Source organism: Mandrillus leucophaeus, unplaced genomic scaffold, assembly GCF_000951045.1.
Source record: "Mandrillus leucophaeus isolate KB7577 unplaced genomic scaffold, Mleu.le_1.0 Scaffold157, whole genome shotgun sequence".
Lineage (NCBI taxonomy): Eukaryota > Metazoa > Chordata > Mammalia > Primates > Cercopithecidae > Mandrillus > Mandrillus leucophaeus.
In genome coordinates this window covers 4,455,676-4,480,307 of record NW_012101554.1, presented here as the reverse complement: position 1 = coordinate 4,480,307, position 24,632 = coordinate 4,455,676, and the positions used below count along the sequence as shown (strand labels likewise).

Sequence of the window (24,632 nt, the reverse complement as noted above, 5' to 3'; positions counted from 1 at the left end):
ATGCTTCTTACAGAGGAGGAAACTGAGGTCTTGAGGGACAGGGAAACGTGCGTCCAGCCATTCAGCAAGTTGATAGCAGAAGAAAAGAAACTCTAAAGGACTTAGATAAATCAGCAAGAGTTGCTGGGGGATCAGCTCATTGTACAGATGCTACCCTTCCAGACCCACCCACCGAGGCCCCCAAGTTACTGTCTTCTCTTCTAATCAGTGACCTCCTAAATGTCCCACCCACTTCCCCTTTGCCCCAGCACTGTCACTCCCCTGGATAACCCTGCAGCCCGATAAATACCTCCCAGTCCAAGTCTGTGGCCGGAAGACTATTTCCAACACACCAGTCTCAGCACATCACGTCTCTGCTGAAAACCGCACAATATCCCACCCCATTCCCATTCCCATAGCCCTCACGACAATGGTCACAGCTCTCAGAAGGGCATTCTAGGTGCTTTGCCAAATCCTATTCTGGATGTTCCTTCTGCCTTACACCCCAGCCCCACTACCTCCCTTTTCACCATCTAACAGCATGGAACTATTTTTATTCACCCATCACATTGTGCCACTCTCCTCCTTGTCTCTGTGCATGCCATGGCCTCTGCCTGGGATACCCTCTTTTCCCTCCTTCTGAGTAAGTCCTATCCATCTTCTGCACGCATACCTCAAGACTGAGTTAGAAAAAATATAAAGTGCCCGTCACAGTGCTGGACCCATTGTAGATATTAAATAAGGGCCCACGATGATTAGAATTATTAACAGCGATGTGAATATATTCATAATAATAGGGCTATGATGAAGGAATGTCTGGGGTACAAGAAGGGTAAAGGACGACCTGTTAAGTCTGCCAGAGACACAGCAATGGGGAATTTGACCTGCAGCCTCAGGAGATGGTTTCCAGGCCAAATAAGCAAGAAATAAGGGTGGGGGCGGTGGGGATTGATGTCCCAGAGATAGCACGTGCAAATCGCCAGTGCATTCTCGAACTACAAAGAGCTCATTATACCTGGGGTCTGAAAGGGGCTGCAGAACTTTGCCCCAGTGTGGCAAATGCAGCAAAGGATTTCATGAAGTTAAGCATCTTTCAGCTGCAAGGTGATGTGGGGAGAGACTGGGCAGGGTTAGTTAGATTGACTGATGCTGTTGGGGGGCAAGTGGCTCTTCATTTTGTCTGCACCCCACTGTCAACTCCAAGCTCCCAGGCAGAGTTCAATGTTAACTGCAAGGGCTCAGGCTGCAGGAAGGATTTTAAAGCTCCTAATGAAAAGGCAACTACATTCAAAGCCTCAGCTGTCTGTGACCAGCCCACAACCCCCTGCCTGTCTCAGTACGAATGAAGGAAACATCCAGTAACTAGACACAGCTTGAGACAGGGAATTGCCACCGGGGGGTTATGTTTTCTTCTTCTTCTTTTTTTTTAAATCAAGGTAAACTTTTAGTAGGTGTCTCACTCCATTAATGACCCATTAATATTGCCCACACTAAAGCATTAGCAAACACAGGGAGACAAATGAATTTTTGGAATGTTTTGGGTCTGGAAGTAAGAATGCTGGGTTCTTCGTCTAGGGCCAGAGGTCTTGGCTCTGGTTTTGCAGTGGAATCCCCTGGGAGCTTATAGAAAACACCCATGCCTGGGCCCACTCCTGAGAGTCTGATGGAAATGGTCTGAGATGCAGCCTGGGTGTCAAGACTTTAAAAGCTCCCTGGGCAATGATAACGTGTAGTCAGAGACTAACTCCCTTTGCCTTTGAGTAAGTAAATGACTGTCCTGGTTACATAGCATTTAAAAAATGTCTGTTTTACACCACAGGCTCACACATATTATTTCACAAACATTATCTTGTTATACTTTTTGGAAAATCTCTGAGTTCAGTACTGACATCCCCCTATTACAGATTAGGAAATGAAAGCTCAGAGAAGTGAAGAGTTTTGCACAAGTTCTCATAGCTGATAAGTATCAGAATGAACTTTCAGACTGAAAATCAGATCTCCTGACTCTATCTTAAGATTCCATTTCTTCTTCTTCTCTGAAGTTAGGAGGTTGACTTAGATCAGATGGCAAAGACTTGGTGTATAGGCCACCATTCCCCATTCTCCACTTTCAACAGGCATCACTAATAGATTAAGGCACTTTGTTTCAGAGAGAGAATAGAACCTTTCTTAACACATCATCCTTAAGCAAAAATTCATTGGAATCAACACTAGATGAAATCAATTTTGATCCCTGAACTAAATCATCCTGAGGGACCCCTTCTGTTTGTGACATTCTGGGATTGCATGAGTAGGGTTGCTGCCACAGCCAGGAGCGTGAGAATGTTGGCCAGCCATGGCATCCTTTCTGAACCTGCATTCCACAGCCACTGCTCCAGGACAGCCAGAGAGATTCTGGAATATCCCAGTGCTCTTCCCAGCAGCTCCCACAAAGGCAGCACAGCACAGGGGTTAAGATCATAGGGATGGCTGACAGCCAGCCCTGGGTTCAAATCCTGATATAAGCATGCAATACCCTCAGCATGGAGCTTCATATGTAATAGGTGCTTAATAAACAATCACTCAGGCCCAAACTGGAAATTAATAAATATATAAAAAGCTGGGATTCTTAAGCAGATTCCCCTGCCTGACCCGCTGCCAACTCCAACCATCAACCTGCCCCTCTTCACCCTTTTTGCCTTTTCTTGCCCAGTTTCTGCCTCCCTCCTGTGTGTCGCCCTGAGAAAGACATGCCCCCTGGCTCTCCCTGAGCTAGGGTTTGGGGATGACTCTTTATTGGCACCAAGCTGTGCCTGGCTACTGGCTGGCACCCAGACAAGAGTACCCAGAGCCAACTTTTATTGACGACATTGAATGTGGCCCAACACAAATTCGTAAGCTTTCTTAAAACATTATTAGATTTTTTTGTTATTTTTATCTTACTTTTAGCTCATCAGCTATCATTAGTGTCAGTGTATTTTATGTGTGATCCAAGACAATTTTTCTTCTTCCAGTGTGGCCCAGGGAAGACAAAAAATGGGACACCTCTGCTTTGAAACAACCTCATGAGGTATGTACTCTTATCTCTAATTTGTGCATGAGGACACAGGATCAGAGAGGTACAGTAAATTGCCTAAAGTCACACAGCCAGGAAATGGTCTTCAGCTGGTTTGCAGACACAAAGACCATGGCCAAGGGCTGCTCCACATGTAGATGCAAAGCCTCGCACAAGAGGAGGCCTTGCTTCCCTGATGTCTCCCACCATGCCCAGGAGAGGGCTTCATGCCCAAGGGGCATTTCATCCATGATTTCTTGTTCCTCAGTAAGAAACCCAGGAATTTCTCACCTGTATGATAGAGTAATAAAGATGTGGGCTTTGAAACTGGGAAATACTAGAATGCAATCCCCAATCAGCTTATTGAAAAAACAAAAATAAAAACATTGTGTGACTTTGGGCAAATTATTTCTCCTCTCCAAGCCTCAGTTTTCATTTCTGGGAAAGAACATCATCCTCCTACCTCACAAGGTTTCTATGCAGGGTTAAATAAGAATATGGCACCTGGCCACCTACTAGGTGCCAGGAGAACATCTTTGGCAATCTGAACCTACATGAGGCGCCTCACACACAGTTGGTGCTCCACAAATGCATGTTGGGACATCTAACTTAGGAAGTGTATCCAGAACATTCCAGTGCTCAGTAAACATCTGTGAATGGAATGAAAATAGAGCACCCTGCATAGTGAATATTGTCGACTTAAATCTGGAGAGGACACCTGGTGAATAGTAGGTGCTCAATAAATGTCCCCAAAGTGAACTTAGTTCTTGTACCTCTATTACATCAAAGAGTTGCTGCAGGAAATATCTGTAATGAGGTACCAGGGCACAGTAGGTGTTTGAGAAATGTTTGTGGTAACCTAAATGGAGGAAAGGTAGCAGGCATAGGATAGGTACTTGATAAATGTCAGTTATTGAATGGATGCTAGTGGAGTATCCAGGGCGTGACTGAAGAAATGTCTGTGGGGCATAAAGGAAGTAGGGGGTACCAAGCATGCAGTGAGTCTCCATAAGTGTGCCTGGGAGAGTTGAGTGGCATGCAGTAGGTACTCAAGGAGGAGTATTCCCATATCCTCCAAGGGGGGACCTTCCCAAGCCCAGGGAACCTCCCGCCCTGCCCTCCCTGCCGTCTCCTCACCTTTGTTGTAGAGGGAGCCATCGAAGTAGTAGCTGCCAGTGTAGAAGCCCGTGGCCAGCTCAATGAGGTGGCGAGCCCATGTGTTGCCGGCACCTGGAAAGCTGGCCAAAGCAATGAGTTGCTTGGACTTGCCCGGCAGGAACCTTCTGTCCATGCAACGGTTGTCTGAAAAGGGCGGAGCATGGACAGAGGTCAAAACCAGGGGCAGATAGAGCCTGTCTGAAAGGGACCAGGGTATGAGCCCCACCCCTGCCACTTCTCAGCCAGGTGATCAAGGGCACAGGACACTTGCGTGGGTCATGGGAAAGCTTCGCTGGGCCTCAGTTTTCCCATCTGTAAAATGAGGGAGATGGTTCCTCCCTCGTAGGGTTGAGGTGAGTGTTAAATGGGATAATAATGGGAAGGGACAAGCACAGTGGTTAGCCCATAGTAGTGATCCAATAGAAGTCAGCTGGGAGGGTGAATCTTCTCTCCAGCCCCAGTTTACCCCCAGCAGAGCAAGTCTTTCCCATTCACCCGTACCCTTTCCTCCAGATTGAAATCGTCAATGGCATCCATTATGTATTTTCTGTTATTCTTGTATTTTGCGGACTCTGAAAAGCCAGAGAATCAGGAATATTCAAATGGTACTCACCACCTCCCAACCCATTTTACAGATGAGGAAACTGAGGGCTAGAGAAAACTAATACATGTGCCTTTTGAACATAGGATGCAGTCCAGGGTTCTTATCTTGGCCTCTAAGCCCACATGGTTGGCCTTTGCAAACTCACAGGCTCATTCTAATCCACTCCACCACATGACAGTCACCTGGTCTCTCCGTCCTTCCTCTCCTGTGTCTTGCTCCGTCCTGACATAGCGCCTTCGTGCATGCTGTTCCCTCTCCATTGCCTCCTACCTGCCTTTGCTTTTTGTTCTTCAGCTCTCAGTTGAATGGGTTCCTCTGTCTATCTGTCTGTCTTTCCTTCCTTCTTCCTTTCCTCTTTCCTTCCTCCCTTCCTCTCTCCCCTCTTTTCCTGACTCCCTGGGCTATCATTAGTGCATTACTACATCCATCTCCTTCATATTGTTGATCACAATTGCAATTCAGATAATTATTCATGCAATTAGTCATGTGGTCAGAAACCCTGCCTGTATTGTGTTTTGCTGATTCATCAAAAGTTTCCACAATATCTGGTATACAGCAGGTACTTAATAACTGCTTCTTGATTGGATGGATGAATGGGTAGAATGATGACCGGGTGGGTAACAATACTATCTATTAATATCTATTTTGTAGGGCTCTTGTAAGGATTGAATGAAACAAAGCATGTAATATGTTAATACTCTAAAGTGCTCAAAAGGCATAGGTATTATTTTTCTCTCGCCCTCAGGTTCCTCATCTGTAAAATGGGTTGGGAGGTGGTGAGTACCATTTGGCTATTTCTGATTCTCTGGCTTTTCAGAGCCTGCAGAATGCCATTACCATCAGAGTTAACAGAAAATGCAAGTCCCAGCACCTCCCACTGCAACCCCAGAGGGAGCTAAGAAAGCACAAGCTTTTCTTTTGGTTCCCTCAGTTGCAAAGGCATCTGAGGGAAGGCTCAGAGCAGAAAGGAAGATGAGAGAATCCCAGATCCAGGCCTGGAGGCCCCAGGTCTCAGTGCTGCCTTCTTCAGCCCAGGACAGATGAACTCCACCCTTGTTTACCATCCAAGGGAAGGCAGGCAAACCTCCCTTACCTCCCATAGCGCCTCACCTCCATCTCTTCCTGTTCTGGGGAAGTCACTCATCCCCTGCTCATGTGCGTGGACTCCATTCCCTCCTTCTTAAAGCTCCTTGCTCCTTCCAACCCCAATATTTTTTCTCTCTCAATCACATTAGCACTCAAACAGGAACAAATAGCTCCATCATTTAGAAAGAGCCCCTTCCAGTGACCACCAGCTCCCCTTCACCCCATCACTGCCATATTGTCAGCAGAGTTGTCCATATTCCTTCACGTTTCCTCCCTTCCATCTACTCCTTGGCCCTTGCACTTGGCCTCTTCCCTGTTCACTGCCCCGAACCAGTTATGGGCAAGGTCGTCAGTGAGCCCCATGCTCAATTCAACAGACAAGCTCACCTCACGTGATTACTCAGGCGCAAGGGCAGATCCCTCTGCCCTCCTATAGGTAATTCCTTCCCAAGATTTTACTGGGGTCTTTCCTGTTCTGCATTAGCTGCTATTTGTTGAAGTCTTACTATGAGCCTCATTGATTTCACACAAAAGCCCTTTGAAGGAGAGGTGTGAAGTCCTAGATTTAAATTCCAGTTCTTCCATAGGAAAAAGATGATCTATCTGAGCCTCAGCTTGCTCACCTATAAAATGGGACTATTAAGCAGTGATGACAGCCTGAGGTGGTTTAGGAGAATGAAATTCATGAATGAACGCAGTGTTAGAGTAAGACAAACGTGCTGGAAGTGCCGATAGAATAGATTGTGGTTCCTGGTATTGTTGCTGCTAGCTGGAGGTTCAGCTCTCTTCTCCTGCCTGTTTAATTTTTGTTCTGAGACTAATAGATTTAGGAGAAAATAAACCAAGGGACGTCTGTGGCAAAGCCAGGTAAGCTTCAGGGAATGGTTTTCATTGGAATATACTGCAAAAAGGAGCCCAGACACAGGAACTTTCTAGAATATGGTTATGTTTTACATTTTTATAGGGGAGTGGATTACCCAGTTGACATTAACCAGTACACTTAAAATATGTGCATTCCGCTCTATGGAAATGTTACTTCAGAAAAGCTAATATTGAATTATAACCAATGACAACATCCTGAAGTACAATGATGCTTGCAACTTACTTTGAAATGCACCAAAAATTAGGAAGGATTGAGGGATGGAGAAATGGAGAGATGGACAATAAAGTAAATATAGCAAAAGTTAACATACATCACAAAATTCTATGGAATAAGTATATAGGTGTTCACTGCATAAGCCTTGCAACTTTTCTGGAGGTTTGACTTTTTTGTTTTTCAGAATAAAATGTTGGGTTGATAGGTCGGGTGGGGCAGACCAGGCTCCTTAGTTTCCCCCCAAAACAGAATTCTCTATTCAAATACTTCCTGGGAGGCCAAGGCCAACCCCAAGGTAAAACCTGTGGTTTTCAGTGCTATAAAGAAAGTTGATTTGGTTCCTAAGCCCTATATATTAAGCAGCTGTTAGAGGCAATATTATATGCAGTTCTGGAATCAGACCAACCTGGGTTTCCATTCAGAACTGTCATGGCCTACCTGTGTGGCACTGAACAAGGCTTTCCACTCACTAAGCCTCAGTTTCCTCACCTATGAAACAGGGCTAATAAACCTTACACAATTATGTGGGATAATGACTGTGAATTTTTCACAATGTATTTTGAGAAGCTAGGGTTGAGAGTGCAGTCTTGGGACCTAGATTTCCTGGGTTTGAATCCCTACACTGCCATGTCTGAATTGTTTGACTTTGGCCAAGTTACTCAGCCTCCCTGTGCCAAGTTGCCTCATTTGTAAAATGGTGAATAACAGTGCTTATGCAACTGGACTGTTTGGATGATTAGATGATTTAAGGCAGGTAAAAGATTTGACAGAGCCTGGCACAGAGCAAGTGTTCAATAATTATTTAGTTCCCATAGGGGGCGTCAGGGCTTAGCACACAGTAGGTGCTCAATAAATGGCAGCCCTGGTGGGCCAGGCTCTTGGCAGGCTGATGAGCCACATAACTGTCAAACCTCCCCAGTGTGTAGAAACTGCAAGAGTGATGTGGAAAAATGGAAGCCCTAGTAATGGCCTGGGGGTAGGGCACTGGGAATGAGCAAACTCATCAATTAAGGAATCGTTATCTGCTATTGAAAAGGCGCCAGTGTATGTTCTGGCCACCTCAAAGCCGTTCATGATCACAGGGTAATTAATCGGTGTATGACTTTCCCCTGCAGGCTAAGGCAGCACAGCTCTGCAAAGACTAACCAACATTTCCCCGAAAGCTAACAAAGACTCATCCTTCCCCTTCAGACTGTAAATAGGGCCAAGAGCCACATGCTCACTAGGCTCTCAGAAGGACTTTAGCTACCATAGAAACAGCCACAGCTGATCACCACTGTTACCCCATCAGTCAAACAGGGACAGGCTATTGGTGGGGCTGCCACTAGCTCGTACAGCACTTTTGTGCAAATCAGAAAAAGGTGCCCACTCCTTCCTCTGGACAGATGTTCTGCCATCCAGGGCACACAACATGTGGCTGGCTTTCAGACACCACTTTTTCTGTTGGCTGTGCCAGTGCAATGCTCAACCTGCTCAACCACATATGGCAGCTTGGTGACTGGGAAATGAGAAGGAAGAGGTCTAGTCCAGTGGTGTTTTCTTGGCTCTCCAGACTGTGGGGAGTGTCACTGGAGCATGGGCAAAGGTTTCCAGCAGGGGCTTTGGAGTCAGACACCTGGAAACAAATTGCTTTTGTAGATGTATAATTGTGGCCAGTTCCCAATCTCTCTGAATTTTAGTTCTGTCATCTGTAAAGTGGGGATGATACTGCCCTGATCATAGGTTTACTGTGGACTTCACATCACTAAATGAGATGAGGCTTGGCATAAGGACCAGTACATAGTAGATGGTCAATATATTCAGACATTGAGGTGATCCTTCAGGGGCTTCCTTTGGGCTGTGTGTCCTGGCGAGGGATGACCCCCAATCCCCACCCAAGTGCCACCCACCCTTCATGATACTTTGGTCAGGAGAAATGGGTTTTATTGGGAAAGTTTATAAACAGTATGACTTAAGGTAAGTTCCTCAACTGTTCTGAGTCTCAATCCCCTCCCCTGCCCCATAGTAAAGAGGGTATAATGACTGTTCCCAACTCATAGAGAGTTGAGGGGATTCAATGAAAACATGCATATGAAGGATGCAATACTGAGTCTGGCACAGAGGAAGACCTCAAGAAACTACAAGTGTTGCTGCCTCCTCCTCTTGCTCCTTCTCATCACCATCATCATCATCATCACTTTCATCATCACCATCATCAGCACTATCAGCATCACTCTTTTCACTATCATCACCATTATCATCATCACCATCATCATAATCATCACCACCATCATCATTATCATCACCATCATCATCATCACCATCACCATCATCATAATCATCACTATCAGTATCATCACCATCACCATCATAATCATCACCATCATTATCATCATCACCATCACCATCAGTATCATCATCATCGTCATAATCATCACCATCACCATCATCATAATCATCACCACCATCATAATTATCATCATCATAATCATCACCATCATTATCATCATCACTGTCACCATCATCATAATCATCACCATCACCATCACCATCATCATAATCATCACCATCAGTATCATCATCATCATAATCACCACCATCATCATCACCATAGTCATCACCACCATCATCATTATCATCACCATCACAATCATCATAATCATCACCACCATCATCATTATCATCACCACCATCATCATCATCATAATCATCACCATCACCATCATCATAATCACCATCAGTATAATCATCATCATAATCATCACAATCATTATCATCATCATCATCACCATCATCATCATCACCATCACCATCATAATTATCACCATCAGTATCATCATCATCATCACCATCATCATCACCATCATAATCATCACCATCATCATCGTCACCACCATCACCATCATCATAATCATCACCATCATCATAATCATCACCATCATTATCATCATCATCATCATAATCATCACCACCATCATCATCATCATCACCATCACCATCATCATAATCATCACCATCACCATCATCATAATTATCACCATCAGTATCATCAACATCATCATCATAATCATCACCATCATTATCATCATCACCATCACCATCATCATAATCACCATCATCATCATCATCACATCACCATCATCATAATTATCACCATCAGTATCATCATCATCATCATCATAATCATCACCATCATTATCATCACCATCATCATCATCATAATCATCACCATCATTATCATCATCACCATCATCATCATCATAATCATCACCATCATTATCATCATCACCATCACCATCATCATCACCATCACCATCATCATCATCATCATCACCACCATCATGATCATCATGTCTGGTAGCCCCAAGAGACAGAAGAGGAGATGACAGTAAGTGTGGATTCCACTAGCAAAGGAAGAAGACTGCAAGTGGAAAGGATGAGTGAGACAGGGAGAGAGAAGAAGGAAGAATTTATATATAAATTGACAAAATCTTAGAATTGGAAGGAACATTGGAGGCTAACAGTCTACAGTTTCATTTTACAGATGGAAAAACTGCAGCCCAGAAAGGGGAAATGACTTGTCTAGGATAAAGCAGTGAATCTGTATTGCAGCCTGTGGGAGACTCAGTCTTTCTTCTCATTCGCTGTCACTACAGGAGCCACCAAGGGTCCTCAGTGATAAGGGATAGAGATGGGTCATCAGAACGCTCCCTACCCTGGGAATTCCTTCTGTTGCCCATCCAGGGACTCTAAGCCTGGTGGAGTTCATCATCGCTGCCCTCTGGCTTGCATGGTTTTCTCCTTGCTGCAGGCTGTGTGGGACGGACTGGCAGGGACACGTCTGGGAGGGAAGCCATTGGGAGTGTTTCTGGGGTCCACTGGGGAAGGGCCTAGCTCACCTTGGACTTGTGTCTGGTACACAATGAAGTAACTAGGAGTTCCACAGCTCTCAAACTCCTCCGCGCTGCACTTCTGGGCACAGAGCTGCTCATCCTCTCTGTCATGGAGTGGGAATCGGGTGGTGGGAAATCCACAGTGGCAGGCGGTGCCTGCAAGAGCTGCCAGCGGGTACTCCTGGGGATGGAGTGGGAGAAGAAGAGGAAGAGAGTTGCTAAATCCCTGGACAGCTTCAGACTCCAAATGGAGAACAGGATTTGCATTCCAACCACTGCCTTCTCTGTCAGTCTCCCTCAACTTGAGGGTCCCCAAATTCCATCCACAAACCGTGCTTTTATGATTTTGCCCTATCTGTGCACCTACTGTACTATTGTTTACTTATTAGTTTCCTTTAAGTCGATTCACTTTTCGAAACTTAAATTTCAAAGGATACTTTGTATTGCTACCACTAATAGTACTTGTGGGCAAGTAGCACTTCCATACATCTCCATACTGTAAATGCACGTAATACAGAAACAAAACAAGTGATTAAATTCTGCCTAGGCACTCTGGCCAACCAAGACTGTGAGCCTGGGATTGGCTCCATTTTTCCTGCATAGAGAGTAGTTAAGGGGGAGAGGTGTTGACGTTTAAACACTGAGACAAAGCTTTCTCCTGGAAAGAGAACTGAAAAAGAAATCCCTTTCTCATGGTCATGCAATACACCACAGTAAATGCCCCCTTGGTGAGATGATGAGATGAGACCCATGCTTTGGGAAAAGCTGTCTGAGTCTGCTCTTTTAAGCCAAAGGAGATACTGATACCCCTGTGTACCCAGAGTCTTTGTTGGGAGAGCTGCTTCTGATTGCTTTATTTGTTCTATTGAGCAGCGAAGTGGGGGCAAGATGGACCTGAGATCTGGTGGGCACGGGTTTGTCTTTTGCCCCATTTACTTATAAACTGGACCCACCACCCCTAGTTCTTTCTGGTAGCCGGCCCAGGAATAATCAATCTGGTAGCAAACCAGGGTCACACCTGTGTGGCTAGATCCAGCCAGCTTTGCCACAGTAGCTTTAGTTTCTTTCCTAGAAGATATTAAATAGGAACTGCGGCACCTAGCTGAAGAGCAGAAGTGCTGATATACTGGAGGGTCAGCTTGGGCCATGACTGATGACATTTTCTAAATAATGAGAATCCTTGAGCCTCCTCTGACACCCTAAACCTCAGACCCTCTATCACGACACAAGCAGTTCTGTATCCCTGTCCACTTGATCACCTTAGTTTCTTTCCTTTGCCCCCTAAGGAGATCAGAGAAAACAGAAAGAGGGAGGTTTGCAGGCGGACCTCTTGTTCCCACATACACACCCTCACTTCTCTCCAGTCCTGGGTACAGTCTGACACTTTGCTACGCTAGTTTGCCCCATGATTTCACTGTCATGTGCCGGTTTGTCCCCCCAACTCCAGGGGATCTGTAGGTTTCCCCAGGGCCCTCTGGAAATGAGGGAATGCCATGTGGGTGGAGGGATTCCTGCTAAGGGGAGAGGTGGACCAAATGACAGCCAAGCCTCCTTTAATCTCACAAATGTCACCTCCCATCTTCTAGAATGCCTCTTAGGAGTACAGCAAGTCCTTAAGAAATGCTTGGTTATTTGAGGTAGGCTGGTCCCTCTTGAATAGCTGTGGGAAGCCTCTCTGGTGGGGTCACCAGGGTGGCTCAGAAGTTTAAGAGCTTGAATTTGGAGTCAGTCCCCAGTGTGAACTCCAGCTCTGCCACTCGCTTCTGCTGAGAGCTTAGGCAAATGACTTCACCTGTCTGAAACTACTTGGTTTTCTCATTTGTGAAATGGGACTGAAAATGTCTAACTCATAGGGTTGGCCTGAGAAGTAAACCGTATGATCCACGGTGCAGAGGGCTGCATGGAGGATGTTCTCAGCAAGCAGCCACTATTGTGATGCTGCAGCCTGTTAGACTTCCAGAGAAATGCATTAGAAGCCCAATGAGAGAAATAGCCAAGCAGGATGACTCAGAGCAGATGGGGGCATCCAGGACTCAGGGTGTGGTCTGAGCACCCAGGAGGTGCCACAATGTAGATAAAGCGAATGCCTGCATCCTTGAGGATAGAGATTGTATCTTGTTACTTTGCATCCCCAGCACTAAGCAGGAGTACTGACATACAGTAGGGTCTTATTAAATATTTGAAGATTTGGTGTGATGGTGATATTAGGACCCATGCTTTGGGAAAAGCGTTCTGAATTTGTTCTTTTAAGCCAAAGGAGATACTGATACATCTGTGTACTCAGAGTCTTTGTTGGGAGATGTGCTTCTGATTGCTTTAATTGTTCTGTTGAACAGTTAAGTGGGGGCAGGATGGACCTGAGATCTGGTGGGCAAAGGTCTGTCTTTTGCCCAATTTGCTTCTAAACTTGACCCACCACCCCTAGTTCTCCCTGGTAGCTAGTCCAGGACTAATCTGGTAGCAAACCAGGGTCACGCCTGTGTGGCTGGATCCACTGAGTCTGAGAACACTCAGACAGCTTTTCCCAAAGCATGGGTCCCATATCACCATCACACTAAGGGGGCATTTACTGCAGTGTATTGCATGACCGTGAGAAAGGGATTTCTTTTTTCAGTTCTCTTTCAAGTCCTGCAGAAGAAAGCTTCTTCTTGGTGTTTGAGCATTTATACCTCTCTACGCTCAACTACTCTCTAGAATGCCCAACCATCTTTTGGTGGTGGAGGAGGTATGGTTCTCCTCTGGGCACTTGAGTAATTAGCTCATTTTGAGAAAACGCCGGAGCTCCTTGGACATTGCTGAGTGCCAGTTATGTGCCCAGTTCTGTGCTGGGGATATTGAAGAGGGGCACAAAATGTACAAGGCATAGCCCCTACCCTCCAGGAGTTCACAGCCTGGCTAGGGAGGAAGTATAAACAGTCAGACATCTAGCACCTTAGGCCAAAAACAGAACATCCAACCCAGGTGCTATCCAGTGCCCAAAGCTCTGGATGACACTGCTGCCTGGCCTCTGCTCGCACCCCTCCTCCAATGGGGAACTGCCTCTGCCCTAAGGTGGGACTGTCCTCACCTTTACTTGGTAATTTTTTCATGCTTCTAAGCCAAGTTCAAATGTCACCCCCTGATATGGTTTGGCTGTGTCCCCACCCAAATCTCATCTTGAATTGTAGCTCCCATAATCCCCATGTGTCACGGGAGGGACCTGGTGGGAGGGAACTGAATCATGGGGGTGGGTTTTTCCCATGTTGTTCTCATGATAGTGAATAAGTCTCATGAGATCTGATGTCTTTAAAAAGGGCAGTTCCCCTACACATGCTCTCTTGCCTGCTGCCATGTAAGACATGCCTTTGCTTTTCCTTTGCCTTCCACCATGATTGAGAGGCCTCCTTGCCACGTGAAACTGTGAGTCTATTAAACCCCCCTTTTTTAAAATGAATTACCCAATCTGAGTTATTTCTTCATAGCAGTATAAAAATGGACTAATAACCCTCATTCCTAACTATTCCTCAGTATTAAAACTCACTTCCTCAAAGGCACGAAAATCTATTCTGTGTAGCTCCAGTCCGTTAGATCCACGTGAAACGGTCACATCCCTCTCCCATGTCATAGATCCCAGTCAGCGACTGCATCTATCCCGACTGAGCTGTTGCTTCTCCTCTCCCATGTCATAGATCCCAGTCAGCGACTGCATCTATCCCGACTGAGCTGTTGCTTCTCCAGCCAAGCATGTGGTTCCTTCAGCTGTGCTGCACTGTCCCCCTCACCCAGAGTTCCGTGGGCCCCACCCTGTGCTCACCTTCTCAGTGCAGAAGTCCACGCACTTGTCCACGGACATGTTCAGCATGGCAGCTGTCACGGGTAAGGCCAGGGAAAGGTTGTCAGGCCTGCGGAAGCAGCCCCGGAACACTGCACTTCCATCTGAAGAACCAGAGAGAAGAGGACCAGTCAGATATACAAGGAGCCAGATCTGGTTGGGAAAACCACCTTCTGAAGAAAGCCCAGAGAAGGCAAGAGTCTTGCCCAAGGTCACAGAGCAAGCCAAAGCAGAGATGGAAAGAGTGGCTATGTTTTCTGTTCTTGAACATGTCTGTTCCTAGTCAATGAGCTCGATACATCAAAGAACGTTCTCCTCAGCCCTGGCCCCTTTGTCAACAACCCAGGTCGCTGAGATGACATTCTTCCTGGGCCATGCTCTCCCACTTTCTTTGTCAGATTCCCATGCCTCATTTCCTCACTCCCAACCATGGCAGTGCCCCATTCGGGGAAATTATCAAGTGCACAGAGGATTTGTGTGATTTCATCAGGGCTGAGTGTTTGAGGACTGAGGGAAGCAAGGGGTCTGGAGCTGTCCTATCCTTACTCACTACTACTAGGGTTCTCCTCTCCCTTTTGTTGCCCTGGGCTTTAGGGGAAAAGTCCTGGGCCTCAGAAGTTCCTACCTACCCAGTACTGGGCACCAACAAGCTGCAAGGGACTGACGTGTCAGAGGGAATCCCTTTAAGAAAATTTAACCCAGAAATAGTGCAGCTACACAATAAAAAATTTGGAGTCCATTGTCAAATCTTCAATAGAAGTCATCCCTTAAGAAAATATTCAGAAATGTCGTCTTAGGTTGGGGCTACTGAAGCAGAGCCTGAGACAAATGTTTCATTGAAGGTGTGCTCTCAGGGAAAGAAAGCGGGAGGCAGGACCAGACAGAGCTAAGTAAGGACGTGATCTCAGCTGGGTCCCATCTCCATCCTGGCCTCACGGCAGGGATCAGGAGGAGGCTCTGGATGAGAAATTGCACTACAGAGTTGGCCCCACCTTAAGGAAAGGCGGCTGGCTTGCCTTGGCCTTGTCCATCCTGGTCTCCAGTATCAGTCACTTTTTGGCTGTGGGCTGTGCCCCAGGGTGGGACATAACTTCCTGCGAGGGGCTGCTTGCTTCTGATAGGCCCAAGGCTATTTTTCAGAGAATGGGGCAGTCGTGAGCCACTGATTGCCACCAACAGTCACCACAGGAAAGGGGACTGGAGTGGGCACCTATAGCATCCACTACAGATGTGCGCAAAGATTTATCAGTAAGATTGTTCACTGCAGCATTTTAAAAATTAACAAGTGAAGGGGTAGAAACAACCTAGGTGTCCAGCATGAGATAATTGGGCCAATAATGTCTGGAATGACAACACACAATGGAATTCTATTGAAGGTGAAATTCCATTGAAATAAATGGTATTAAAAGTTATTTTAGCCAGACGAAGATGTGTTTAAGATACAAAGTTAAATAAAAACTGAGAATGTAAAATCCTACATGTTATAAAATATCAATTTTATAAAAAATTAATCTCTAGAGAGACATATACCAATGTGTTAATAACCGTGATGTCCCTGGACAGTAGGTGTGAAGGATACATTTTATGTGTCAACTTAGCTAGGCCATGGTGCCCAGCTGTTTGGCGAAACATTGGTCTAGATGTTGCTATGAAGGTATTTTCTGTATGTGATTGACATCTACCATTAGTTGACCTTAAGTAGAGGAAATGATACTTGATAATGTGGGTGAGCCTCATCCAATCAGTTGAGGGTCTTAAAAGCAATCCTAAGGCTTCCTGGAGAAGAAGGAATTCCATCTCATGATGGCAGCATTCACTGCTGGCTGAGTTTCCCGTGTGCTGGCCTGTCATATGAATTTCGGACTTGCCAGCTCCCACAATCGCGTGAGCCAACTTCCTTAAAATAAATCTCTTAATATATCTATCCACATATCGTATTGGTTCTAATCCTGTTGGTTCTGTTTCCCTAGAGAACTCTGACCAATCCAGTAGGAATATAGGTAATTTTTATTTCCATCTCTTTGTAAAACTCTTTTCTAACTTTTTTCTACAATGAATATGTATTTTTATGTAATAAAGGCAAAACAAGTGAAGCCAAGGCAGGAGGATTGCCTGAGGCCAGGCACTGAAGACCAACCTGGCCAACATAGTGAGCCCTCCATCTCTATTAAAACAAAATTTAAGTGGCCGCTGTTAAATCTTTTGAAAGGCTGGTGATATACATTTACAATTGGGTTATTTCTCAAATTCTGAGTTGTATATACCCTTTGGGAAGCATAGCCATCCACATAAAACAAAGGGCATTGTTAACATGGTGTGATGAAAACCATCAGCACAAGAACAGACCCCATTTATTGAGTCCCTATTATATGTCATCTCCTCTGCTGAGCACTTCAGAAACGTCAGCTCATGTCACCTTCTTGAAAATCCTGCAAGGTTCATTGTAAACTCTCATTTTACAGATAAGAGAAACAGGGCTTTGAGAGAAGAGGTTGCAAGACAAATCTAAGGACCCATCGTTTGCAAAAACTTACTGAGGCTCAGAAGCAAAGTGTTAGCCCTTGGAAAAAAGCAAAGCAAGTTGCAAAAACCATATGTCTCTCTCTGTAGCGGTGTCTGGGTCTATCGAGAGTGTAAAAGCGTTTTTTAGCATACACATATATATTTACATTTATGTGCAGAGAAGAGGATATGGAATAACTCCCTGAGCAGAAGGGTGGGGAGAGGGTGTTTATGAATGATAATTTTATATTTTAGCCATCAAAGACACCCTAGTGATTCTTTCTACCACATGGCACCTGATAGGCTGAAGTTGCTCACTGCAGTGACAAGCCAAGAAAACTAAGAGGACATTAGGAATTTGGTTAAATGACTAATTTCCAGGGCATCCCTCAGACTCCTGCTGTCTTAGCTTTCTGGGTCTCTGGCTTTATCCTGGTGAGACAAGTGGCAGTGGTAGTGGTGATAATGTCAGGATGCTGCTCATCTGCTCCGTGGTCCCTCCAGGCCTCAGTTTCCCCACATATAAATGAAGACTGGGAGTTAAACTGTGCAGTGACTCTCATGCCTACTACCCTGGGAACATTCAAAGAAGTGTGGGAACACCTTTGATGGCTCCAGTGGTTTGAGGTCACTGGCACTTGAAGGGCTGGGGCTGGAAATGTGCATGCCTGTTCTGCACAGGACAGCCCTTCATCTCCTAAATGAGCACGTGCCACATCCCAAATGCCACTAGTGCCCTGTAGAGAAACACTGGACAGTCATCCATTTTGTGGCCTGAGTTGCTGAGTGGGATGCCCTGTAAGGTCACCTAGAGCATGATGTCCATAGCATGTGCCATACACATTGTGTGTGTGTCTGAGTTTTCCTCTATTGCTCAGGTTGGAGTGCAGATCTCGGCTCACTGCAACCTGCGCCTCCCAGGTTCAAGTGATTTTCCTGCCTCATTCTCCTGAGTAGCTGGGATTACAGATGTGTGCCACCACACCCAGCTCAATTTTTGTATTTTTAGTAGAGATGGGGTTTCACCATATTGGCCAGGCTGGTCTGGAACTCCTGACCTCAAGTGATCTGCTTGTCTCAGCCTCCCAAAGTGCTGGGATTATAGGTGTGAGCTGCCACACCCACCGGGGAAGTGGGCATTTGAGCTAAAGATTTACGGCAATGAGGTGGGAAGTCCCAAGCACTGTGGATTAGCTCTCACTTAACCAGAAAACTCAACCAGATGCTAAGTCAGGTCACTGGGCAACAAGATGCTAACTTTCCCTCTCTTTCCACTCCACTTGAATCTACTGAGTTCCTGCTAATGCCAGGCTCCATGCTGGGAACTCTGGGTCCACTCAGTCTGCACAGCACCCATAGGTGATAGATGCTATGAGTACCTCCATCTCACAGATGATAAAACTGAGGAAGCTGAGGCAGGCTCGCTGGCTTCCAGTGTTACAGAGCTGGCAAACAACAGGGTGAGATCAAAGCCAGGTTTCCCTGTCTCCAAAGCCTGTGCTTCTTCCAATAATAATAATACTATTATGAATAGATGCTTATATTAATATAATATTAGCCCAGTGCAGTGACTCATACCTGTAATCCCAACACTTTAGGAGGCAAAGACAGGAGGATCCCCTGAGCCCAGGAATTTGAGATCAGCCTGAGCAACGTAGCAAGACCCTATCTCTACAAATAATTTTTTTTTTTTTAAATTAGCTATGGGAGGTGGTGCATGCCTGTAGTCCCAGCTACTCAGGAGGCTGATATGGAAGAATTGCTTGAGCCTAGGCAGTTGAGGCTGCAATGAGCCATGATCATGCCACTGCACTCCAGCCTGGTTGACAGAGTGGGACCTTGTCTTTAAGAAAATCATAATATTTTTGTGATTGTTATTGCTACCATGTACTGATTGTATGGTATGTGATGGGAAGTAGGCTGAGTTGTTCACACATGTGTCTCATTGAACTCTCCCATTCACCCTGGTCATATGGGGCTCCCCATTTTCACAGATGAGGAAACTCAAGGCTCAGAGGACTGAAACTGCTTGATGTGAGTCACCCAGCTTGTAAGAGTCAGACTTACATCTTTGATATTTATCAAGTGCCAGGCATTGTGTAAATGCTTGATATATCTTATCCAGTGGAACCTTCCTAAACCTTAGCAGGAAGATCTCATTCTCTCCATTATAAAGAAGAGAAAACAGGTGCAGAGGGGAAGTGACTTGCCCAAGGCCATACAGCTGACAAGTGGCAGTGTCTGGATTTCAACCTGGGAATGTCTGAACTCCAAGTCTCTACTCTCCTGGGCTGTCCCTTTTTAAAAAGCCACCCCTGGCTTTAGCATTTCACAACAGTGGGACATTGATTTTCTCTCTCCCACCCTTCATATCCACTCTGCTTTTCACCACAAATCATTCAGAAAGTCAGGGCTGTCACTCTGAGGTCGCTTGACCCCGGGTCTCTAGAACCAACTTCAAATTGTTAACCTCCCTCTTCCCCACCAGAATCCTATTTGAGGGACCATCATGAAATCCTCCCAGGTCGTAAGCTAGAGCTTGGAGGGTTGCTAAAGACAGTATTTTGGGGGTTGGAGCCAACAGAGGCCCCTTTAGGGCTGGGGCAGTCCTGGGTACCCTTGTAGGGATCCCAAGCCCACCAACTCTTATCCTCTAATGTGGGTCCTTTCTTGAGTCCTGTTCCACTACCCTGGTGGGGTCTGAGGCCCCCAAAGCAGTGTGTTGGGAAGACAGTCGTGTCTGAAGAAGTGAGTGGTGTTTGCACATGTGTGTGCATGTGTGTGTGTGTCTGTGCATTAATGGGGCAGGAGAGGCTGTGTGAGGGCACTTGTGGGTCTGGCTGCACTGAGATTGTTTGAGCAGTGGGATGTGACACTGAATGTGTGTCTGTTGCTGTGCAGACAGTGCTCATCTGTGTATGAAAGGGTGTGAGTGATGATGTGTGCATCCCATGTGTATGTGTGACTATGCTCATGCCAGTGTGAGTGCAGATCCACCTGTCTGGGCATGTGGATGCTAACCTCTGAGAATGCACATGTGACCCTGTAGACCATGCTCATCTGCACATCGTGGGTCTATGGGGGAACATAGGAGTCTCTGGCCCTGTGCATTTGACTGTGCACTTCTGTAGATAACTTGTGTGGTTGTGCATCAAATCAACCTCTAGGAGGGCGAGTCTTACCATAAGGTGTTTGTGCACGTGGAGACAACAACCCCAGGGGCTCTTTCTGGGTTGCCTGGCAACCAGCTGGCTGAGAAGAGGGCTTCTCTTCTCCTAGTAGAGGATGAGGCTGGGCTTCAGCCAGTCCCTCATGAGCCCGGTTCAATGCCACCAGGGGTTTGACATTTCCCAATCATCCCAACGGCTGGCACCTAGGTTCAGATGAAAATACTTATTTCCCAGTGCAAGGGGAAATGCACCTTAAGAAGAGAGAGTAACTGGATGGGTAGATTCCTCTGATGGAGTGCAGCCCAGATAGAGTCTTTTCCCAGGATGTCAAGAGCACTGGAGACCCTTGCACCTGGTGCCCACAGCCAGGGACACTGCTGGTGTCTGTCCCAGTTGTTTGCATCACAGTGGATCTCATATACAAGTCATCTCTATATGGGAGTATGCATGTCTGACTGTGGGCATGTGAAAGCTGAAGCAAGCCCAGAGTGGTCTTTGGGGTCCTTCGCCCTCAGGAGTCACCCTTGTATCCTCTAAGAGCATGACCCCAAATAATCGAAGTCACTGGAGCATCACTCAGGGCCTGTGGGTGGCACACATGCATCTTCCTCTAGGCTTCCTTGGCCAAGCGCACTGCCCTCTCCCCTGTCCCTAAGCTGGGCACCCATCTTTTGGGCTCAGTCTGCTGATGGGTCATATTAACATGCATCTCCAGATGAGCTTCAGGGGACCCACCCTGACCCAGAGCCCCAGGAGAGGCCTTCCATCCTGGCACAACACCAGAGAGCCATGGCATTTCCCTGGACTGACAGGCTCAGGGTGAGCCATCCTGGCTGAGGAGCAGAAGACTTAGTGATTAGGAAACATGAATTCTCATCCTGACTCTGTTTCTCCTCTCTGGAACTCAGCATCTTCAGCTGTAAAACAGGGAACTCTCCTTCACATGGCACCTCTGCCCTTCCTTGTCTTTGACCATGGGCAAGTTTCCTCTCATTTCAGAGCCTCAATGTTCTCATCTCTAAAATGGGTGCATAAATATTGGGTGAATCATTCAGAGATGGACATGGATAAACTTTGTGAGCTACAGGTACTAGAGAGGGAGCAGTCAAAGGTCTGTCTCCTTACCTGCTGTCCTTCGACTGAAAAGAGGGGGAGAGCCATTTGGAATCCCTAGGCTGGCATTTCTCCATGTGATTTCTTCCAGCCTGCCTAGCTATTAGGAGGCCAGAATAGGAAGAGGAAGGAAGTCTTTGTAGATCCAGCTCTGCAGAGACTGGCCTCCCTTTGACATTTAAACACCTGCTAATGAGTCCCTGACTCTCCCAGCTTAGAGAGGAGGGCTAAACTGAATGCTCTGAATACCAAATAAGGTGAAATTTTTAGAGGACTTAAAGGGCCCGAGATGGATTAGAAACTACTACTGCGCACCTCTTTGGGCAAGATGTGTTCTGGGGGTGCGCTGAGGGGATAACAGTTTGGGAAGTCAGTTCCAGGAGCAGTTAATCTCCTGGGTGGAAGGCATTCCTGAAGTCTGGCCTATTTTACTTTGTGAGGAAACTGCGTGAAGTCACAGAGGGCTTCCTGATGTCCAGCAGAAGGTCTGGAGAGCTTTCCAAGTCAGGAAGGGATTGGTTTAGCTTGACACCTGGGACCTGGGGAGCTCTCTGGAGGCCATCTCCCTCTGCAGGTGGCTCTCCACTGTCTTGGTGATCTGGACACAGAATACATATGGTAGCCAAGACATTTACTCTCCCCACTTCCCTCATTTCCTCCATCTGTAATATGGGTCACCTGGCCCTCCCTTCAGTGGGTGAGAGACTCTTTCATCTCTTATGTCTGAAAATGAAAGGGAAGTGGCAAGGGAATCCCTTGGCTTCCCTAACACTCTCCTGTGGTATAAAGAACTCTGGATTTCCATAGCAGTGAAAAGATGCTTTCTTGTTTGCAAAAGGCTCTGGTGTCCCGAGGTAAGGGCCTTGGCTCTAAGTCAGACAGACCTGGGTCAGCTGCTTATTGAGCTGTGTGCCATTGGGCAGGTGTCTTCACTTTGCTGAGCCTCAGTTTTTCTCATCTGTATATGAGGATTGTAGTATCTACCCTGCACAGTTGGGGTGAAAGTCTATGCGATGGCATTTACAACAGTGTCTGAGACGTAAGTACTCAAACCATGCCACTTCTTATTCCTTTCTCCATCACTTGCCCATAATATGTGGAGGGTGGCTAGAACCCATGCACTGTTTGCTGTCAGTGGTCCATTAATATGCCTGCTGTTGGCATTTGCCATTCCATTATAGGCTGATAGTGACCATGACTCTGCCTTAGGGCCTGTGAGGGACAGGCTGGGCCTGCCAGGGAGTTAATCTCCCCAGGAGCCACCCTCAGCCAATGATGGATGAGAGTTGGAGAAAAATAAATACAGCAGCTTTCTGTTCCTCAGGTGAAACACGTCTGAAGTTTGTTCAATACCATCCCCTAGAGCTCTCCAGTGGGGTTAAGCTTCCGTTGTCCTCACTAGAGACCTGCTTTGTCAGGGACCCTGTATTAGCTTTCTTCTCCATCTTACCTTTCTAGTCCCCTATGGGTGCATCTTGGCAACACCTTCCAGGTAGCCAAGGTTCACATCCCTGTTTTGGGAGAACCCAACTTAAAACATCTTGGATCTTTGAGCACTTTCAATCACAAGGAAAATCCACAGATTTCAGGGCCATTGCTTTTCACAGCTCATAGTCTATGTGAATGGTACTCCCTGGAGTCATGAATGACAACAGCAGTAGCCCTGGATGGCATCTTCCTAATAATCAACCTTTCTAAATAATTGCCAATGATGGCAATAATAACAACAGCTGTTTACTCTATGTCATTAGTGCTAAGTATGTTGTGTACATTATATCTCAGTTAATCCTCACAACAACCTATGAGGTGAAAAATATTATTATCCTGTTTTATAGGCAGAGATTCAATTACTTTTCCAGGTCACACAGCTGGTAGGGAGCAGAGCTGGGATTTGACCCCAATCTTGTCTGACATCACATCCTAGTTTCCCATCTCTTTACTATCCTGAAGAAGGTATGCCCAATTTTAACAAGTTGCACTCCAGAGACCCCCATGCCAGCTACCTGAATTTTCCAGAAATCCTCTCAGGCCCCACAGTGGGAGTCCAAGGATTGCAAAAGCCCATGCCCCACATTCTGACAATGTCAGCTCTGCATTGCCAGGCTAGCTGGGATGGTACATGACCTCAGCAGCTTGGGCTTTTTACTAGCAAGAAGCAAGCAGAGCAACTGTTCATCAACTCCCTTTGCTGGGGGCAGACGAAGAACAGCCCGGAACCAGCTGCAAGTGTCTCTGAAGTCCTATCATCTCTTTGTTCTGGAGCTTCACAAAAATGAGGTAAATGTCACCTGGCATCAGCTTAGAGGCAGCTGTGGAAGAGTTCTCCTTGGTTTGAAAGAAGCCACCACCCCCTGGGTAATTAGGCCAAGCTCCACTGCATTAAAGATGCGGTGAGGAGGAAAGGCAGTGAGCTGGAAGCTGTTAATGGCTACCTAGCTACCTATAATCAGAGAGAGATTGAATTACACAAAGAGCCTAACTGTCCAAAGAGAATTCAAGCCAGCTATTTTTAGACATTACCAAAGGCTCCTGTGGGCTGTTGGAAATTCAAATTGCTTGAATTGGGTGCTTCTCGGAGTGAACTGGGGAGTTTCCATTAGGAAAAAGCTACTCTGTAACAGGCACTGTGCTAGGTGCTTTCTAGTCTTTTCCTCACTTGGTGGCCACAGAAATTGTGAAAGATTGGGATTGTCTTCATTTTATAGATGAAGCACCTGACACCTAGAAAGAACGAGTGGCTTGACCAAAGTCAATACAGCCATCAAATGAGAGAATTGGGATAGAAACACTATGCCTGATTCCAAAACCTGCATTGCTCCCAATATTTTCCTGTCCAATGACCTAGATTTTGCTTAGGGGAGAAGAGCAAACCAATTATCTCCCATCATGATGCAGAAGAAGAAATATTTTCTCTTATTCCCTTGGCCCTACAGAGAAGAGTTCATGGGGTCCCATATGAATTATGAAATTCGGGGCTCCCAGACCTACAGCAAAGGGAAGTAGAAGAAGTCTCCAGGCCTAGCAAAGAAGGAGTTAGACGTGGTCCATTCCAGCAAATGTGACTGTTCCCTAATCATCTGAGGGTTCCTCTCAGCAGAAGTAGTTGGAATGGAGGATCAGTGAACATAAAGCAAAGCACTGCACAAAATTCTCCTAACTCTGGGAGACAAAAAATTGCCAGAATTAACAACAGTACACAAAATCCAC

General features: G+C 46.2%; 1 protein-coding gene across 3 annotated transcripts in view; it reads right to left on the bottom strand.

Annotated features, from left to right (window-relative positions):
* The window catches only part of WSCD2 (WSC domain containing 2), a 126,305-nt gene that overhangs the window by 15,127 nt on the left and 86,546 nt on the right, over positions 1 to 24,632 (bottom strand). For all 3 annotated transcript variants that reach the window (XM_011975547.1, XM_011975549.1, XM_011975550.1), the window contains 3 exons: positions 14,623 to 14,744; positions 10,836 to 11,010; positions 4,151 to 4,315 (listed from right to left, as the gene is read on the bottom strand). In XM_011975547.1, the coding sequence (XP_011830937.1) occupies positions 4,151 to 4,315; positions 10,836 to 11,010; positions 14,623 to 14,744 (462 nt within the window). The remainder of the gene's footprint in view (positions 1 to 4,150; positions 4,316 to 10,835; positions 11,011 to 14,622; positions 14,745 to 24,632) is intronic.